General features: G+C 43.7%; 1 protein-coding gene across 2 annotated transcripts; it reads right to left on the bottom strand.

Moving 5' to 3' along the window:
- Positions 1-1,270: 1,270 nt before the first annotated feature.
- Positions 1,271-13,351, bottom strand: LOC129332753 (actin, clone 302-like). 2 transcript variants are annotated; one of them, XM_054983979.1, is made up of 2 exons: positions 13,149-13,351; positions 1,271-2,189 (listed from the first exon to the last, which is right to left on the bottom strand). In XM_054983979.1, exons 1-2 carry the CDS (start codon positions 13,349-13,351, stop codon positions 1,271-1,273), a joined length of 1,122 nt encoding a protein of 373 aa, XP_054839954.1. The 2 variants fall into 2 exon arrangements, with proteins under 2 accessions (XP_054839954.1, XP_054839955.1); XM_054983980.1 differs by having other exon boundaries at positions 1,271-2,178; positions 13,216-13,327.
- Positions 13,352-17,214: the final 3,863 nt, after the last annotated feature.

Here is a 17,214-nt window from a genome sequence, read left to right as displayed (position 1 = left end):
TTTTGTTGTATTTGTATACAAAAATTGGTCGGTTATTTCATCAGTGGGACCTAATGGTAGATAGTTTCCTGATAGGCAAGAAATCTGAGTTTGGAGAAGCTGAAGGAAGTATGGGGGTGGGGGAAGGGAACAGTTTGGTAGAGACAGAAACAAAATATTTGTGATTTGGTTGAAGGTGAAGTATCTTGAAGTGTAGAGGTCTCCTTCTGGGAAACTGATACAGGGTAACAGATCTGCTGCACTGTAGCTCTGCCTCTGCCTTCTCTTGTTTATTTGCAAGTAAAAGGTAACGGTAGTCCCCTGCACAAGCACCAAGTCATTACTGACTCATGGGGGGACAACACATTACAACATTTTCTTGGCAGACTTTTTGTTACGGGGTGGTTTGCCATTGCCTTCTCCAGTCATCTACACTTTACCCCCAGGAAACTGGGTGCTCATTTTATCAACCTTGGAAGGATGAAGGCTGAGTCAACCTCAAGCCAGCTACCTGAACCTGTCTTCTGCCAGGATCTAACTCGGGTCGTGAGCAGAGCTTGGACTGCAGTACTGCAGCTTACCACTCTGCACCACGGGGCTCTTTTATTTGCAAGTAAAGCAAATATTACACAAATCCCCACTGCTCTCTTGTCTAAAGAAAACGAAAGCCAAGAGGACTGCTCCTGAACTTGACATTGCTTGGGGAAGTGGGGACCACAAGGAATGCTCCATGGAGCTATTCCCTTCAAACAGGGTAGCCTCTCTTCTGCTTCTCCACATGGTCTGAGAGTGTAGTTTTCTGTTTTATACTGATAGTTCGCATTGAGGATCCGCTAATAAGCTTCTGTAGAAATCTAGGGTTCAGAAATTGTAATAACCATCATGTTTTCATCTCAAATATGCTGCCCAAAGCAGCAGTTTTTCTGTTGCTTCCATGCCAGTCCTGTTTAATACATAGGGAGAAAATATTCCAAGCACTTAGCACCAACACGGTGGAAAGCACAGATCTGGAAGCTTTGTACCAAAAAGAGGGAGTTAGAAGAGATGTGGTGAGTTTTATGAGAGTTGCACATGATGTCCTACATCCCCGCACTTAACCTATAGAAAAACATGTTTGAAACAGCTTTTCTAAAAAATCATGAAGAAGTATTCTAAAACAAATGTGCATGGAATTGTTACTTTTATTCATCTTTCAGAAAGCGGTGAGGCAAACAGTTTCACAGAGGATGGCATGACTTTGACATTCTTCCCCACGGCGTTTTAAATAAAAATGTTTCAATACAACAGGAATCTAGAAGCACTTCCTGTGTACTATATTGGGCCCAACTTCAGCATATTCTTCCTTGGAAATCCACATCTCCTGAAAGGCAGAGAGAGAAGCAAGAATAGAGCCTCCCATCCAAACAGAGATCTTCCTGTCAGAAGGTGCATTGACCATCACCTCTGTGTCCTTGGGAGCCATGCGAATCAGTTCCTTTGTCAAGCGGTCAGCCATGCCAGGAAAGAGACTGGACCCCCCAGAAAGGAGTACATTGGCATACAAGGTTGTCCTCAAGTCGATGTCACATTTCATGATGGTGTTGAATAGGAGTTTATCAATTCCAGGTGCCTCCATGCCAACATTAGCTGGACGAAAGAGAGTCTCAGGGCAGCGGAACAATTGGTTGTGGACTTTAACAATCTGTCCATCAGGCAATTTCCAAGTTTTCTCCAACTCATTAGGTCTTTTAGCCATGTCTTCCTCGGGGTTCAGACTGACATAACACAAGCCCTCCTTCATGGTTCGCACAATTTCCCTCTCAGCTGTGCTCACTAAGGCTATTCCACTTTCCCTCAGGATCCTCATGAGGTATTCTGTGAGATCCCGGCCTGCCAGGTCAAGCCGGAGAACAGCATGAGGCAAACAGTAACCCTCATAGATTGGAACTGTATGGGTGACGCCATCTCCAGAATCCATCACACAACCAGTGGTGAGGCCTGCAGCGTAGAGTGCTAACACAGCCTGGATGGCCACATAGAGAGCTGGTACCTCAAATTTTTCAAAGAGCAATTTTGTCATTTGTTCACGATTGGCCAAAGGGTTCAGTGGTGCCTCAGTTAACAATGCTGGTCTCGTGCAGGAGTTTAACTTCAATTCGTCGTCATACACATGCCTCCATATTTTTTCCATGTCTGGCCAGGAAGTAACAATTCCATGTTCTACTGGGTATCTATTAGATTTTAGTGAGAATAAAACAAATTTTGGATATTGTTATTTGGTCATATAATTATAGGTACTCAATAAAAACACATAGGTACCTTTTTTGAGGTAACAACTTCCCCGACTATTATTATCTATCCATTTTATCCTACCCTTCATATAAGGAACTCAGGGCTGCGTACATGATTTTCCATTTGGTCCTCACAACAGCCCTCTGAAGTAAGCTGGTGAAGGGGCTGATTCATTGTTTACAGAGTCATGTGGGGGACACATGAAATGTCTATATGAGGTCCATGATGATAATTCAATTCCCAGGCATGTTTGTGCCGACTAGATCAGAGCCACAGCATGTGAGGAGAAGAGAGCCTTCTCACCTGTGCCATTTTGCTGACCGGAAATGGCTTCATGGAGCCACTAATTGCTGCTTGGGAAAACTTGCATGTACTGATGGCTATATATAAGTTTCCCTCAGCAGGAAAAATAGTGTCTAAGGATCACCCTAGACGTTATTTCTTTTACGAGTTCACCATGGAGCCAACTTGTGCTCCGTGCAATCACACAGTGGCTCTGGGGAATGATTTCTGTTTTAAAAAGGAGACAATAAATGGGCTACAAAAGCTGCCACTGGGGGAGGGAGAGCTCCTGCCTTCTCCCAAGCTTTTTTTCCCTGTGCAAAAACTGTGTGGAGAGAAGACTTCACTATTTCTGCTTCTCCAAGTGGAGGTTTTGTGTGCACATGTGACGGCAGAAATGGAGCCATGACCAGCAAAGGTCTTATACAAAGGATGGTTTTGACAAATTAGCCTCCCTTGGGATGGAATTCCAGAATTACACCATCGCTATAAACAAGGCCCTCTCTTGTAGCTGCCTACTCTCAGATGATGACTTCTTTTGTTTTGTTCATATGGAAGTGGATTTCCCAGTATTCCTATATGTAAAATACATTGTTATCCAGTGAGCACCCCTGAAATTTTACAGAATGTTCTGTTTGGCAGGAACGTGATTATAAATGTGAGTTTTGCTAGTGTGAGTTTGTGAGGTCACATGCCATTGCCTCTGGCCACCTGATTCATTTTTTTTAACTTCATTTATATCCCACTCTTCTCCCCAATGGCAACCTAACGTGACTTACAACATTCTTCCCTTCTCTGTTTTATCCTCACAACCACCCTGTGAGGTAGGTTAGGCTGAGAGTAGGCTTATCATGTGAACACTTATAGTAAGCAGTCCTCTGGCGATTCCCTCTTTTGCCTGCTGCTGCTCTGAGCAGCGGGGGTGGGGGGGAGAACAATTAAGAAAAATGTTGCTGGCCTCTCCACTGGCACTTAGTGTCTGGGTAACAAAGAGTTTCCAGTAATTCCTAGAGTTACCAATTGTCGTTTATGGATTGTACTTGGTAGGTATATGGAAACATGACATGCCCTCCCAAAATCCCCACCTCCCCAACTTTGCTGCTGATTTACCAGGCTAAGTCTGGCAACCCTAGGTGAGAGAGAATAATGGGTCCAAGGTCACCCAGCAAGATTCTATGGCAGAGCAGAGATTTGAGCCTACATCTCTCAGAGCCTGTCCAATACTCTAATCACTACAACAAGCGGGGCCTAATCTCTGATTTGCTTATTTTCAGCAACTGAAATTGTTCAGAAGGTGATGGTTTTGAGAGATTCAAGCACATTTTTAGGATGCTTCAGCTTGTGTTGAATTCTGAAGACCATATTGCTCATGTGAAATTGTGTTCGATTGGCATGATCTACAGAGGTTTGTTTTCTTTCCTCCTTTTGAGTTCCCCTGATTCCAAGCTGAATGCACCCAGTCAGCAGTGTGAAAAGCTAGCTTCTGGGCCTGGTTCTAGATTAATTTTCATTTCTGGATAAATTACCATATGAATAAACAACAGTTTCACTGGTATGTTTGGTATGCAAAGGCTGGTGAAATGTTATGTTTCCAAGAAAGGCAAATAGGGTGACCTGTGAATGACCCAAAATAAAGTACATCAAAATCCCTGAAATCCCCTCCATACAGGGGCTGGTTTTGCAGAATAACTATCCTCAGATAAGCATCCTCTGTATCCTTGACTTGAGGTAGCCACATTGGGAAAAAGTTCAGAAACAACCATGTAATATCTTTTTATTACGACCAGCCTAAATGTTACAAAACAGCATACATCTGAGTACCTCAGAATTTTTAGTTTCAGGTAGCTAGCCATGTTGGTCTGCAGTAGCACCAAGATTTTCAGGGTATAAGCTTTCAACAGTCAAGGCCTACAATAAACTAAGATGCCTATTCTGCCCCTATATTCATTCCAACACAATCACTGGACCTAACAACACCACCATTCCCTTGTTCATCTTCCAGTGTTGTATAAGCTATCAAGTGTCAGCAATGCCCTTCCGCACTCTACATTGAACAACCAAATCAGTCCCTACATAAAAGAATAAATGGACATGAATCTGACATTAAAAACCACAATACTCAAAAACCAGTGGGAGAATATTTTGCAATGCAATGCTATACAAAGTTACTCTAGTCTAGGCCCACTGAAATCAATAAGTTTAAATAGGAATAATTCTGCACTGAAATCAATAAGTTTAAATAGGAATAATTCTGCACTGAAATCAATAAGTTTAAATAGGAATAATTCTGCATAGGATTGCATTGTTGAGCTTCCAGAACATTCCATTGTTGACCTAAAAGTGGCTGTCCTCAAAGGAAAAAAGCTTCAAGGGCAGATTATAATGTGAGATTGCTGAATCTGAATTCATTTACAAGTTCAGAACGATGAGACCCCCCTGGACTGAATAGAGACTTAGAATTCTTATCTCACTACAGAAACTGCTAGTTTCTGATGTAATCAAACTGCATTGTAATATTGTACCTTTACATCCTGACTCCCTTCTTTGCTTTACCCCTCCCACCTCCTGACTGGGATATAAAGGCTCAAGGAACTTCACTGCTCCCTGTATCTAAAGAAGGGAGCTTTAACTCTTGAATGCTTATACCCTGAAAATCTGGTTGGTCTCTAAAGTGCCACTGGACTCAAATCCTGCTGTTCAGAATTCTTTAACAGGCTGCATGTACAGTCCAAAGGCAAAAGGCGGGGGGGGGGGGAGGAGAAGAAACACTTTGGTGCATAGGCACAGTCCACCACATGACCATTTTGAAAACTTTTTGGAATATTTTGTGACTTGTTTAGCAAACGCGATGCCGAATCAGACTAATGGTGCAGTACTAGATTTACTCCCTTCTAAACATACTGATGACAATGATCTTAGAAAAGTATAGCTGTTTAGGATTGCACTGTGCATCTTAGACTGCAGACTAAATTGGTCTAAAACATCTTTTTTCTTTCTAGTTGTGTGGCCCTGGGGATGGGGTTTATTACAATTCCTCGATTACGTTTGGCTCAAAGCACATATAATACTCACAAAAGCCTTCCTCTGGAAACAATCCAAGAAAACAAAACATAGCTGGCTACCTCTTGGCATCTTATCTCGGCAAAAACTATTCAACTCATTGTTGAATGCAAACTTTCCATGTAATTAGGGTTTTTTTTAATGCTTTGAAAATAATTCACTTAAGTCTACCTTAAGGAAAGGGAACCTGGCTTCAGTTAACTGCAGCTAAGCATATGTTTTATTAAGCAAGAATTCTTCCTAAATTAAAATCCATTCTAATTCAAATTCCTAAATTCAATTCCACACATACAAGTTTCTGCAAAGGTGAAAGGATCAACACATGCACATTCAGGAGAGCATGCCTGAAAATTAAACAAAAGGCAATCTTAAAGCAGTGCAGGCAACTGTTCCCCTAAAAAATTGCAACATCTACCTGGGAATTTGTTGGCAAACAAAAGGAAGGGAAAGAAGAGGGCTACATTTGACCAGAAACACAGGGAGCAAGGTAAGCCCGAGTGGTACTATTAATACCTCAGAGGATGTGCCTTGATTACTTGTCTGCTGAACAAATGGTCTAGCATATTGCTCTTTATCATGGGTGTCAAGGTTACCTATCTGTATTTTACAGTGATATTCTATGGAAATAGTTCCTTAGCTAGGTAACAGCCTTTTTCACTACATTTAGCTCCTTTCCCAAATGGAAGCTTTATGAAGCTTGAACAGAGCAAAACAAATTTCATCCAGGATAGAATTATGTCGTCATCAAGTGAAGGAGTTCATCATTGCTCCTTTCCACATTTTCTTTTAATCCACTTATGAAGAGGGCATTGTCACTCTGTTGCCATCTGACTGGCTGGGGCAGCGGGAGAAGATGGTGCTGTCGTAGAAGGTGGCAAACGCTGTTCTTTTCCAGAGACATCTTACTGCTTGACTGTTGAGGAATAGCATAAAGTAAAAGGAAAGGCATGGGATTATTTGATACTGCAGTGGGGTGAGAGGTGGGAAGAGTCGGATGAAAGGTGAAAAACAGGACAAAATATGAAACGCAAGGTAGTGGTGAGAAGCATTTTGTCATAACCTGAATCAGAAACTAGGACGGGAAACCAGCAGCGGGGATTAAGGTGGTAAAACAAACCATGCTGGGGCTCACTAAGTCTCTCTACACAATACTTTTGACATGTGTTCTTCATGTGCTGGGGGGAGTAGGGTTGCCAGCCTCCAGGTGGTAGCTGGCGATCTCCTACTGATCTCCAGGCAACAGAGACCAGTTCCTCTGGAGAAAATGGCTGCTCTAACAGGCAAACTCTATGGAATTATACCCCACCGAAGCCCCACCTCTCCTCAAGCCCCACCCTCTCCAGGTTCCGCCCACAACATTTCCCAACCTGGACCTGGCAACGCAATGTTAGCTGGGAAGCATATTTTTAAATGACAGAGCCAGCGGAGATCGCTCTGAAGGAGACAGATTCTTTCACAACCCTCTACCACCTCTTGCATCTCCCCTTCTGGAGCCCTTATCCTGCCGAGGCTTGGTTAATTCAAAATTTTAAGCAGTGAGGGCAGCAGAATAAAAGCTCTTGAAGGGGAGACAATCTGGCATGCCAGAGGCAGCGGAGAGCTGTGAGAGAATCTGTCCCCTCCAGGGCGATCTCCGCTGGCCCTATCTATCAAAACTGCGCTTCCTGGCTAACATTGCGTCTCCTGACACTTGACAGATGCACACCTGGCATCTCATGTGAAGACTCTAAGGCACAGACCTCAGGCATCATGAAGAAAAAGTTGCTGCTGAGCCCATGGGCACAGGATGACTTGGCCACCATTTTGCTATTTTGGTCTCTGTACTGAAATGCATAAAGTCAATTAGGTCATCATCCCATTGTCCTTTTACAGTGCAGTCCTGAGAAGAGTTAAACCCTCCTAAGACCGTTGACTTCAATGGATTCTGCAGAGTGTTAACTCAGTTAGAGGTCCTAGAGGTGTTATTCTTTGTGTTTTATCCTGACAATTTTTTCATTAAAGTAAACCTTGAAGTTCAATTGCTCTCTCAAGTACTGCTTTTTTTCAGACATATCAGTTTGGGGAAAGGTACTAATTTAAACAGGTGAATCTTATAATAAAAACACAGATTTCTGCCATAGGAAAATATACCTGTATATTTTCCCTTATAGAGAAAGAGCAGTGTCAGAAGGCCGACCGAGGTCAGGAAAACAGCATGGGGGAAAGGTTAGACCCTGGTCCTCTGAATCACAACCCAGAATGGAATCAGAGAGCCCCCATGGCTATCTAAAATCTGTCCAAGGGTCTCCAGACATTATGTCTAGTTTGACTCATTGTTTGCTTTGTAGGCTACATAAAACTGCATCTTTTGAAAGGTCAATTCAAATGCTTTCCAAAGCAAGACTGGAAAAATTTCTCATTTTCCTAACTGCCATGTTTATACGGTTGGGATTTTTTCCAGTTGTGTTCTTACGGCTCTCTAATTTTGTTTACGGGCCCTTGCCTCTGTGGCTTTAACAACCTCTTGGTTTCAAGCCTCTGTCAAGACCACGGAAGGAAGTTATATATTTATACCATTTTTCTCCCCAGCGGGGACCCAAAACAGCTTGCAACATTGTTCTCCTATTCTAATTTAATTCTAACTACAACAATACTGTGGGATAGGTTCAGTGGAGAAACACTAGCCTAGGGTCACTTAATGAGATTGCATGACAGAGTGGTAGTTTAAACCTGGGCCTCCCAGGTCCTAGATTGACATTCTAACCATTGCATCCCTTCCTTCAACAAAAAAGTAACCTTGGCTCAGACATGTATCAGTTTAAATAAAATATATTTAGATAAATGTAGTTACTATGCCAGTGTGGCTGGCATGCCAGTGGGAGACAAAGAGCTCTACCATTCCACTTCCATGTACAAAACATTGGTGTAAACACCACAGAAGGAATTAAGCTTTGCCCATCATCTGTTTCACAATACATACATTGCTTCTCACCAGGTGACTTGTTCCTAGTCACAGCTGCTGTGTCTTTTTAGGAGGCTGTGAGCCTGTGTGTGTGCAGCATGATGCAAAAACAGTTTTGCCATCCCTGAGATCAAAGGTGCAATGGGATAATAGAAGTTATAATGGTTCATAGACTGGCCAGAGAGTTTAAGTAGTCAGGGATGTGTAGCCACTCACACATACATCTGCAGCTGTGGATATTTGGGAGATACAGAAAGGATCACCAACCTTTTCTTTAATGACAGCAACTTTTGAGAAATTAAAAATATCCTGAGTTATTCCCCCACCACCCTATCCTGTAACCAAATGTACTGTCTGAGAAATACAACATGGATTAGGAAGAGCACCGGAAAGGAAGCTATCAGTGTTAAATAGTGGGTTCTCAGACGATGAGTGATTCAACAAGCTCTTTATTCGATCAGAACATCACTGAAAACCTAGACGGCAAGCCGCACATATATACACAACTTTCATTCCCAAACCACACAGAGTTACGCGGAAGACATGGGGAAGGACAAAGGTGTTACCAGAACTGCTCTTTATAAGGGGGAAATTAGCTTTAGCAGTCTGTAACTAAAAATAGCGCGGATCTAACCTATGTTTACGGAGGTCCCGATTCCAGACACTCTAGTGACAAAGAGGCAGACTACAAATATGTTCAAACACGTGTATTTACTAATAGTGTGGCGTAAGCCTGAACTTGCACATACACACAAGAAAGCACACAAGACCTAGGAAATACAGAGTATGAAATAGAGAGACTTTCACATTAGCAGGTTCCCAACGATGGTGGGGAATACTCACAATCCTGAAGCGAAGCAGAGACACAACAGCGAGGTGGTCCAATGCCAGCAGTGGAACCACAGAGAGACAGCAAGGGGGTCTGGATAGGATGGCACGAGCCACAGACAGCGAGGGGTTCTGGATGGGAATGGCCTAAGCCACAGACAGCAAGGGGGTTCTGGATAGGAATGGCCTAAGCACCGAGTGGTCTGAGAGACCAGCTTAAATACCCCAAAACGTACCCTGGGGCAGGTGCTGTACTTGGTGGTTCTCACAGATTAAAACAAAGGTTCTAATGGGTCACTGAATGGCTTGGATGGGCCACTTTGGTAGTCTGATTGTGATAAGTGACACCTCAGGAAGAGGGGACAAAAGAGGGAGGGGGAAATCCGAGTGGGCTGAAAGGATGTTCCAGCGGACAGGACTTGTCCTGATGTCATCAGCTCTGGAATGCGGAGATTTCTTTGAGATGCATTCTCTAAGTGCTTGGGATGGTCGGCACTTAGTTCCTTCTCCGGGGCGGCTCCTAAGATATGCAGAGCGGGGCGAGGTACTCTCGCTGCAGACGTGGTGTGCCCGCTTTGCCGAAATGGCTTCCCAAAGCAGTCTTCTTCCCTGGGTCTTCTGACTGCCTGAGAACACGGATGCCGGCTGGGCATAGCTGGGGCTGGATAGCAGGCTGCCTGGTAGCGAGGGCAAGCTCGGGGACCGGCCCGCGGGAGGCTCCAGGCGGGAACTGACCAGGGAGCGCCTAGCCAGGCTCGCTGGAGGTTTCCCCGGCAGGCGCCCGGCTGCTAGCAGTGGCTTGGGCCCATATGAGGCCAGCTTCCATGGAGGCAGGGGGAACAGCACGTAAAACACAGTCCATAGCAGGGAACAGGCACGGTCCGTGGCAGATGGCAATGCAGGCACGGGGCACACTTGTAGTAAAGTCCAAACACACACTGGGAAGTCCAGATACAGTTCTGGGCAGGGTTGCCCAGGAAGGGAGTCCTTTGTGCAGTTAACCAAACATGGAGTCAGTGAACTACACAGTCTATAGCAGCAGCAAGGTAATTGACACGCAGGCAGGAAACTGACACGTGTATTAGAACACACACGTGCAGGGCAATCCTTGTGTAGCAGTAAAACAGAAATGCAGGAAACTTTAACACAGTCCATGGCAGGCCTTAAAGCAGGAGAGGGGGCCTACTTGGCAACAAAGGGGGTCTGGCAGAAGCAAGGGAGTGAAGAGTTCTGGAGAGTTGCTTTCAGACAGTAAAAAGGGGGCTTCATGGCAGGAGCCAGGAGTTGCGTGAGAGCAGTGGGGAAGAACTGCATGAGGGATGTGAGGGGAACTCACCAATGTCCCTATCCAGCACTCCACTAACCGAGGCAAAAATATTGGCAAAAGAAAATACAGCAGAATATCTCTGACAATGCATGCCATGCAGGGCATACCCACTATCCTATATACCCTCTTACAAATAAATCAACAAAAAGAGTTTAAAATACCATATTACTTCTTACAGAATGAGAAAACATCTATTCAGAAAAATCTAAAAAGATTGACAGGTCATATAATCTGCTGAGTGTTTCATTTGACACTCTTCCTCTTGTTGTTTTTCTGCATACCGAAGGCAATACGTTCATAAGACAGTGTGGGAAGTACTGGAGAATCAAAACCAAAAAACACCCACACATTCCAGAAGCCATCTTCTGTTGTAGATCACGGTGCCCTGAGACACTCCTGTCTCCCAACGTCAGCAGCTAAACTGCTATTTCTACAAGGCCATAACACAGGGGTGTGTGTGTGTGTGAAAAAGAAGAACGAGGGAGGGAGGGAGGCAGCTGAGACTCAACCAAAGTATGATTAAACTTAAAATGGGAAACTTTGGCCAAAAGAATATATCACAGAAAAATTTTCCCTTAACAGGGGACAAGAATCATTGTGAGGAAGAGAAGCTAAGAAACAGGAAGAAGTTAAATCATAGGTACCTGTCTGGAAGAGTGCATATTGTCTCCATGGTGGTGGAGGCTCTGGTGGAAAAATCTGGCCTAAAGCTTGGTGGGAAACGGGGGCTTTTATTGCCAGCTTCCTACCATTGCAAAGGGGGGGGGCTGAAAGCTTCTGTGAAAGTTTCAGTAGCTCAAACTTCACCTCTCTGGAGGAGGTTCTGGAAGTCAAACTTAATTATCACTGCAATTATCTCAGGAAGGAGGCTTGGGTGTCCTATTTGATGGGTTAGGTATTATTTCTGGAAAGGTTCGGGTCCAGTAGCATCTTAAGGACTGGGTATGAGCTATCCAGAGTCAAAGGTCCCTTTGTCAGATACATGGAGTGGAGCTCATACCCCAGAAATCTAGTTGTTTTTTTAAGATGCTACTGGATCTAAATCTTGCTCCTCTACTACAGACAACATGCTGCCCACATGAAACTAACTTTTGGAAAGGTGTTAAATATTTTACAATTGTCTACTAATATTTCACAAAGAATGGTCATCCTGACATTATGGAATCTCTAATGATCTTATGGAGCAAATAAGGTTCCAGGCAGGATTTCATACTTCCTCATGGAAACCTTATTGTCTTGCCCTTGTCTGGCTTTAGCTTCCTTGTAAAAAACTTTCAGACTGTGTGCCTGATTTAATAAGCAGTTTCCCTTCTGTTTTACAAAGGGGAGGAGTTCCTATAGTGTCACATGGCCCCAGACTTGGGGGGAAGGTGACTTTGTGTACCAGTTAGGGTTACCTGCTGAGGAATTAGATTTAAAGTGCAACTGGACCCAAATCTTGCTCTTCAACTACATACCAACACAGCTACTCACCTGAAACTGCTGAGGAATGTGGCTTTTATTCCACATAGAGAAACAGCAGTATGCGCAGAGGAAACAGCCAGTGTTGTCCCCTTGTTCTAATTCCAGAAAACCCTTATTACAGTTTACCAGTAATAAGAAACCAAACTTGTCTTATTGATCAGAAATGACTCTACTCCCCAATGTGGCGCTGTAAATGCCTGCCACCAACTTTGCAGTCAGTTCCTTTCTGCCACTATGTCACCTTTTATTTTAGGAACCAGCAACCCTAGGCACACCAGCATGCCATATCATGTTGCTTGGCATGGCATCTGTGAACTGGGATGGGCTCAAGTCATGGCTGGGAGACTGAAGGGCAAGCTGGAAGTCAGGAGGAGGCTCATGGAGGGCACTGCAGGTTTCCCTCCTGCAAAGGCGCAATTGCTTAAAATTAGGATGTGGGGTGCTGTGGATCTGCAAGCCAAAACAACTGTGCACAAACTCTCCCTCTGATGGACTCTTGCCTCGCTACGACTCGGCTCAGAACATATATTTTAGGGCCAGCCATGACACAGATATTGTTTTATTCAATTATAGTAACATTCCTAAGTATGTGCATTGAAAGCAAACCCACGGATACTCCATACTGACATCTCTAAAGCAGTTTTATTTTACAGTGCTGTCCAAAGCAGAGTTACACCTTTCTGAGTGCACTTAAGTCAGTGAGTTTAGAAGAGTGTAAAAGAGTGTTTAGGACTGCACTATTAGTCCCTTACTCCCACACAGAGTGGGGGGGGGAGATCTATTTTCAACACATTCAGTGTCCATAGCCAAGGACACCCCTGATACTGCCCCCCCTGCATCTTTGCTAGCATATCAACACAGTCACAAGTACATGCTGGTTCCCCCCCCCCCCCCAGTTCTCAGACTAGAAAGGTTGCCTAGCTTGTACTATTTCCCAGGTTTCCTCTTTCCAGTTTGCTGTAGTAAACTATCCCCCATGTATGCCCTGCCCAGTACCTGAGAGAGAGGATCCCTCGCTTGGCTTGTGCTTCATCTCCAATGTAGAAGTCCTTCTGGCCAGCACCCAACATCACAGACTTGGCCTTGGGCCGACCTATCAAGTTGGTGAAGGTGATCCGTGGTTCCTTGTCCCCAGCAACGCCACCTTTGAGCAGACCTGAGCCATTGTCGATCACTACAGCTGGTGGCAGCTCACCCATCCCTGCGTGATGGTTCTGTGACTGCTTGTTCCTGGCTCAGGGCAGTGGCCCTTCAGTGGTCCTGCCTTATCTTGGGGGAAGAGTCAAGCTAACAATCTTCCCAAGCAGGTGTGGCTGACCCTATTGTGACCTGGGTGTTGCTATGATACCCTTTTTATCCAACTTGGTAAAGCTCTGGATGTTTCTTTGAATGAGTGAGAAATTTGTGGTGGAGGAGAATTTCTGCTCTTTGAATGTACAGCAGGAATTAATGCTGTAAGACCATGGCCTTCCCATTCTCTTAGCTGGGAGATGCACATAACTATAAATTAGTGGGATGTTGACTTCAGGCTTTGCCTGATTGGCCCCTCTGGATCAGAGGATGCTGGGCTGGATGGACCATTTTCTCTCTGATCTTGCAGGGCTCTTTTGATAGTCTTGACATGTTACTATTTGAATAAGAGCCTCCTTAATCTCCTTGTTTGCACACCCTGGGGAAAATTTCAAACAATATTGTCATTAGCCCACTAAGACCCATAGAGATTCAGCCATATAATCTGGGTTGTACTCCATGACTGGCCACATAATTCAACAACTGGAGGAACAAACAAGATGCACCACTGCAAAAATCATGAATTTCCCATTGTTTCCACTGCTAAAAAGATCGTGAATTTCTCGTTGTTCATGAATTTCCCATTGTCTGAACAAAAGAATAAACAGCAGCCACAGACCACTAATTCACATCAAAGTTCTGGCGCACAGAGATCTTTAAAATCCTTTTTCCTACAGTGTTTGGACTGACTTCACTCTCTCCCCAGAGTTACTACGTGCCCTATATTTGTATGGGAGAACTGTCTTTTTTTAAAAAAGCAAATCACTAATATGAGCACAAAGCATGTGGCAAGAGCTGATTAAACTTCAGAAGCCATACTGGCATTGAGTAGGATTTCCAGGGCAGAGAAAGTGCGGTGTTAATAGATTCCATTTCAGTCAAGATGAAAGAAATTAAGAAAAATGAACAAAATACATAAATGTTACTTAAGCATATTGACTATTTCATGTTAACTGCTCTAGATAAGGGGTTTCATGTATAAGGATTCCTGTTTCTGGAACTATCAAGGAGCTACGTACACAGGGGGCCAAGCTACAAATGACGAATGACACTTGAACGGCAAGTGGATTGAGTGGAGGGCAAGTGAACAGGGAGAAATACACTTGCTGTTCAAGTGTCATTCGTCACTTGTAGCTTGGCCCAGGGTTACAAAAAATATACACTGTTGGGTAATTTGCAAAAGATATATAGTTTTGCAGACTTTGTGTTGGTGCAAAATGATTGTGTCAAAGTACAGCCTGGTAGATCTGAATGGAGCTACATGTGCACATGCAGCCCCCTCCAACAGGGCAAATAAGACCCTTCAGGGCCATTTGAGGTCAGGAAAACAGTGGGGAGGGGAGGCAGGAGCCCCTCTTCTCCCTGTGCCATGGACGTGTTCTTGACTGGACCCCTGTGTTGCTTCTGAATTGAGTTCCCACAGCAGCAGTTAGGTGGCAATTGTGTGGTAGATCATGGAACATGAACTTGGTCCCAAGTGAACCTGAAGTTCTGTTTCACTTACTAGCCGTTTTGTGGAATCTGCTAGATCTGCTGTTTTGTGGTATATCTAGTAGTTTTATTTACTATGCTGTAACTGAATAGAATGTGCTTCATCATGATCCCAGCTTTGCGTGCGAGTCTTACTAACAGCAGATATCTTACAGGAATGAACCCTTTCAACTAGCCTAGCAGTATTTTCTGAGCATCTTAAGAACATAAGAAGAGCCCTGCTGGATCAAAGCAGCAGTGGTCTATCTGGTCCAGCATCCCATCTTACACAGTGGCCAACCACACCCAATTACTCTGCAGGGCCAATAACAGGGCACAGAAGCTGAGGCCTTCCCCTGACGTTGCCCCCAGACGCTGGTATTTCCAAGGTTTACTTCCTCTGAATATGGAACTTCTTCCTTTTAGTCACTATGGATAGCAGCCGCTGATAGACCTACCCTGGATGAAGCTGTCTAATCCCCTTTTAAAGCTGTCTGTGCCTGGCGCCATCACTACATCCTCTGGCAGCAAATTTCTCTGACAACAAATTTCACATTTTAGTCACTCTTTGAATAAATATGTATTTCCTTTTGTCCGTTCTGAATCTACTGCCCACCAACTGGATACCGAGTTCAAGTATTTTTGGAGAGGGAGAAAAAGTTTGCTCTCTGTCCTGTGCCTAATTTTATAAACCTCTAGTGTCCCCCACTCTATCGTGCCCCCCTTTTCTAAAATGAAAAGTCCCAGACCCTTCAGCCTTTCCTCATAGGAAAGGCGCTCAGTCTGTTAATCATCTGGTTTGCCCTCTTCTGTACTTTTTCCAGCTCTGCAATTTCCATTTTGCAGTAGGGTGACCAGAACTACACACAGTATTCCAAACGAGGCCACATCATAAATCTACACAGGGGCATTATAATATTGGCTGTTTTATCTTCAATCCATTTCCTAGTAATCTCCAGTATAGAGTTTGCCTTTCTCACTGCTGTGACACACTCGGTTGAGATTTTTATTGCGCTATCCACTACCACCACAAGGTCTCTTTCCCTCTCAGTCTCAGCGAGTCCAGACCCCATGGGATATGTTTGTTCCAGTGTGCATCACCTTACACTTACCTACGCTAAACTTCATTTGCCACGTTGTCTTTTGTGGAGAGCCTCCTGGAGCTCTTTACAGTCTGCCATGGTTTTTACCATCATGAATAATTTTGTGTCATCTGCAAAATTTGGCTGCTTCACTGCTCTCACTCCCAGTTCCAGATCATGTATAAACAAATTAACAGTGCAATCCTAAGAAGAGTTACTCCATTCTAAGCCCATTGATTTAAATTGACTTAGACTGGAGTAACTCTTCTTAGGATTGCACTGTAAATCACACTGGCTCCAATACTAATACTTGCAGAAATTCACTGATTACTTCCTTCCTCTGTCCATTTATTCCAAATCTCTGCTTTCTTCATTTAGGTAATTTCTCATCCATAAAAGGGCCCGTCCTCTTATTCCATGACTGATAAACTGACTCAGGAGTCTTTGGTAAGGTACGTTGTCAGAAACCTTTTGAAAGTCCAAATATATAACGTCTACTGGATCAACATTTCCTACATATTTGTTCACCTTCATAACTAGTTTGGTTGTGTAAAGATGTTTTGGGGTTGAAATAGATTGCTCACATGGACCTGTGCAGATCTCTGTAACAGGAAGGATAATGTGGGTACACTGCCACATTTTGTCCCTTTTCTTCTGGGAAAGTTTCTGGGAAACTCTAACATCGGGGTAAGTTCAACTCCCCTGTTAAAAGCCCCTGTTTGAAAGCACTGGATGCAAGCCCTGGGATATAAGCCCCCAGGAAACTGGTGTGTGTTCTTACAGAGTCTGGCTTCTGGCTTCAGACCATTTGGCCCAGGAAATGGGTTACTTTTAAATTTTTAAATCACCAATACTTTCACTAATAATTACAATACTGTCTCTTTCCAATTTTTCTAAATCAGATTCTAATTGTTTTGACATGTTAATACTAGCAAGAACATTTTCAATAGAATAATATGTTGGATTCTCTTGTTTTTGATAGAGAAACTTAAATTGTTCTACAATTTCTTCTACTTAAACTTTCGATGATCTGCTAGCTGCTGTTGAAGATGAAATCATCACTGACCATTGCCACTGAGTAACCTCCCAGAGGCTTAAAAAAGACAGGATTCTCAGGAAAAAAATGGAAAATCATAGTTATAAAGAGACCAGAAGCAAGAAAATGGCATCTTCTCTGGAATATACTACCCAAAACAGCACTTATTTTATAGAAAATTACC

This window comes from Eublepharis macularius, chromosome 6 (assembly GCF_028583425.1).
Source record: "Eublepharis macularius isolate TG4126 chromosome 6, MPM_Emac_v1.0, whole genome shotgun sequence".
Taxonomy (NCBI): domain Eukaryota; kingdom Metazoa; phylum Chordata; class Lepidosauria; order Squamata; family Eublepharidae; genus Eublepharis; species Eublepharis macularius.
The sequence above is the reverse complement of the archived record's forward strand: the minus strand, read 5'-3'. Positions and strand labels throughout refer to the sequence as shown.

What these genes read in the sequence shown, in the direction of transcription:
- LOC129332753 (XM_054983979.1), bottom strand. Translation starts at nt 13,351, where the DNA reads ATGGGTGAGCTGCCACCAGCTGTAGTGATCGACAATGGCTCAGGTCTG. An exon ending in CGAGGGATCCTCTCTCTCAG is followed by an intron (nt 2,190 to 13,148) that starts GTACTGGGCAGG and finishes AAAATCTAATAG; the next exon opens with ATACCCAGTAGAACATGGAA.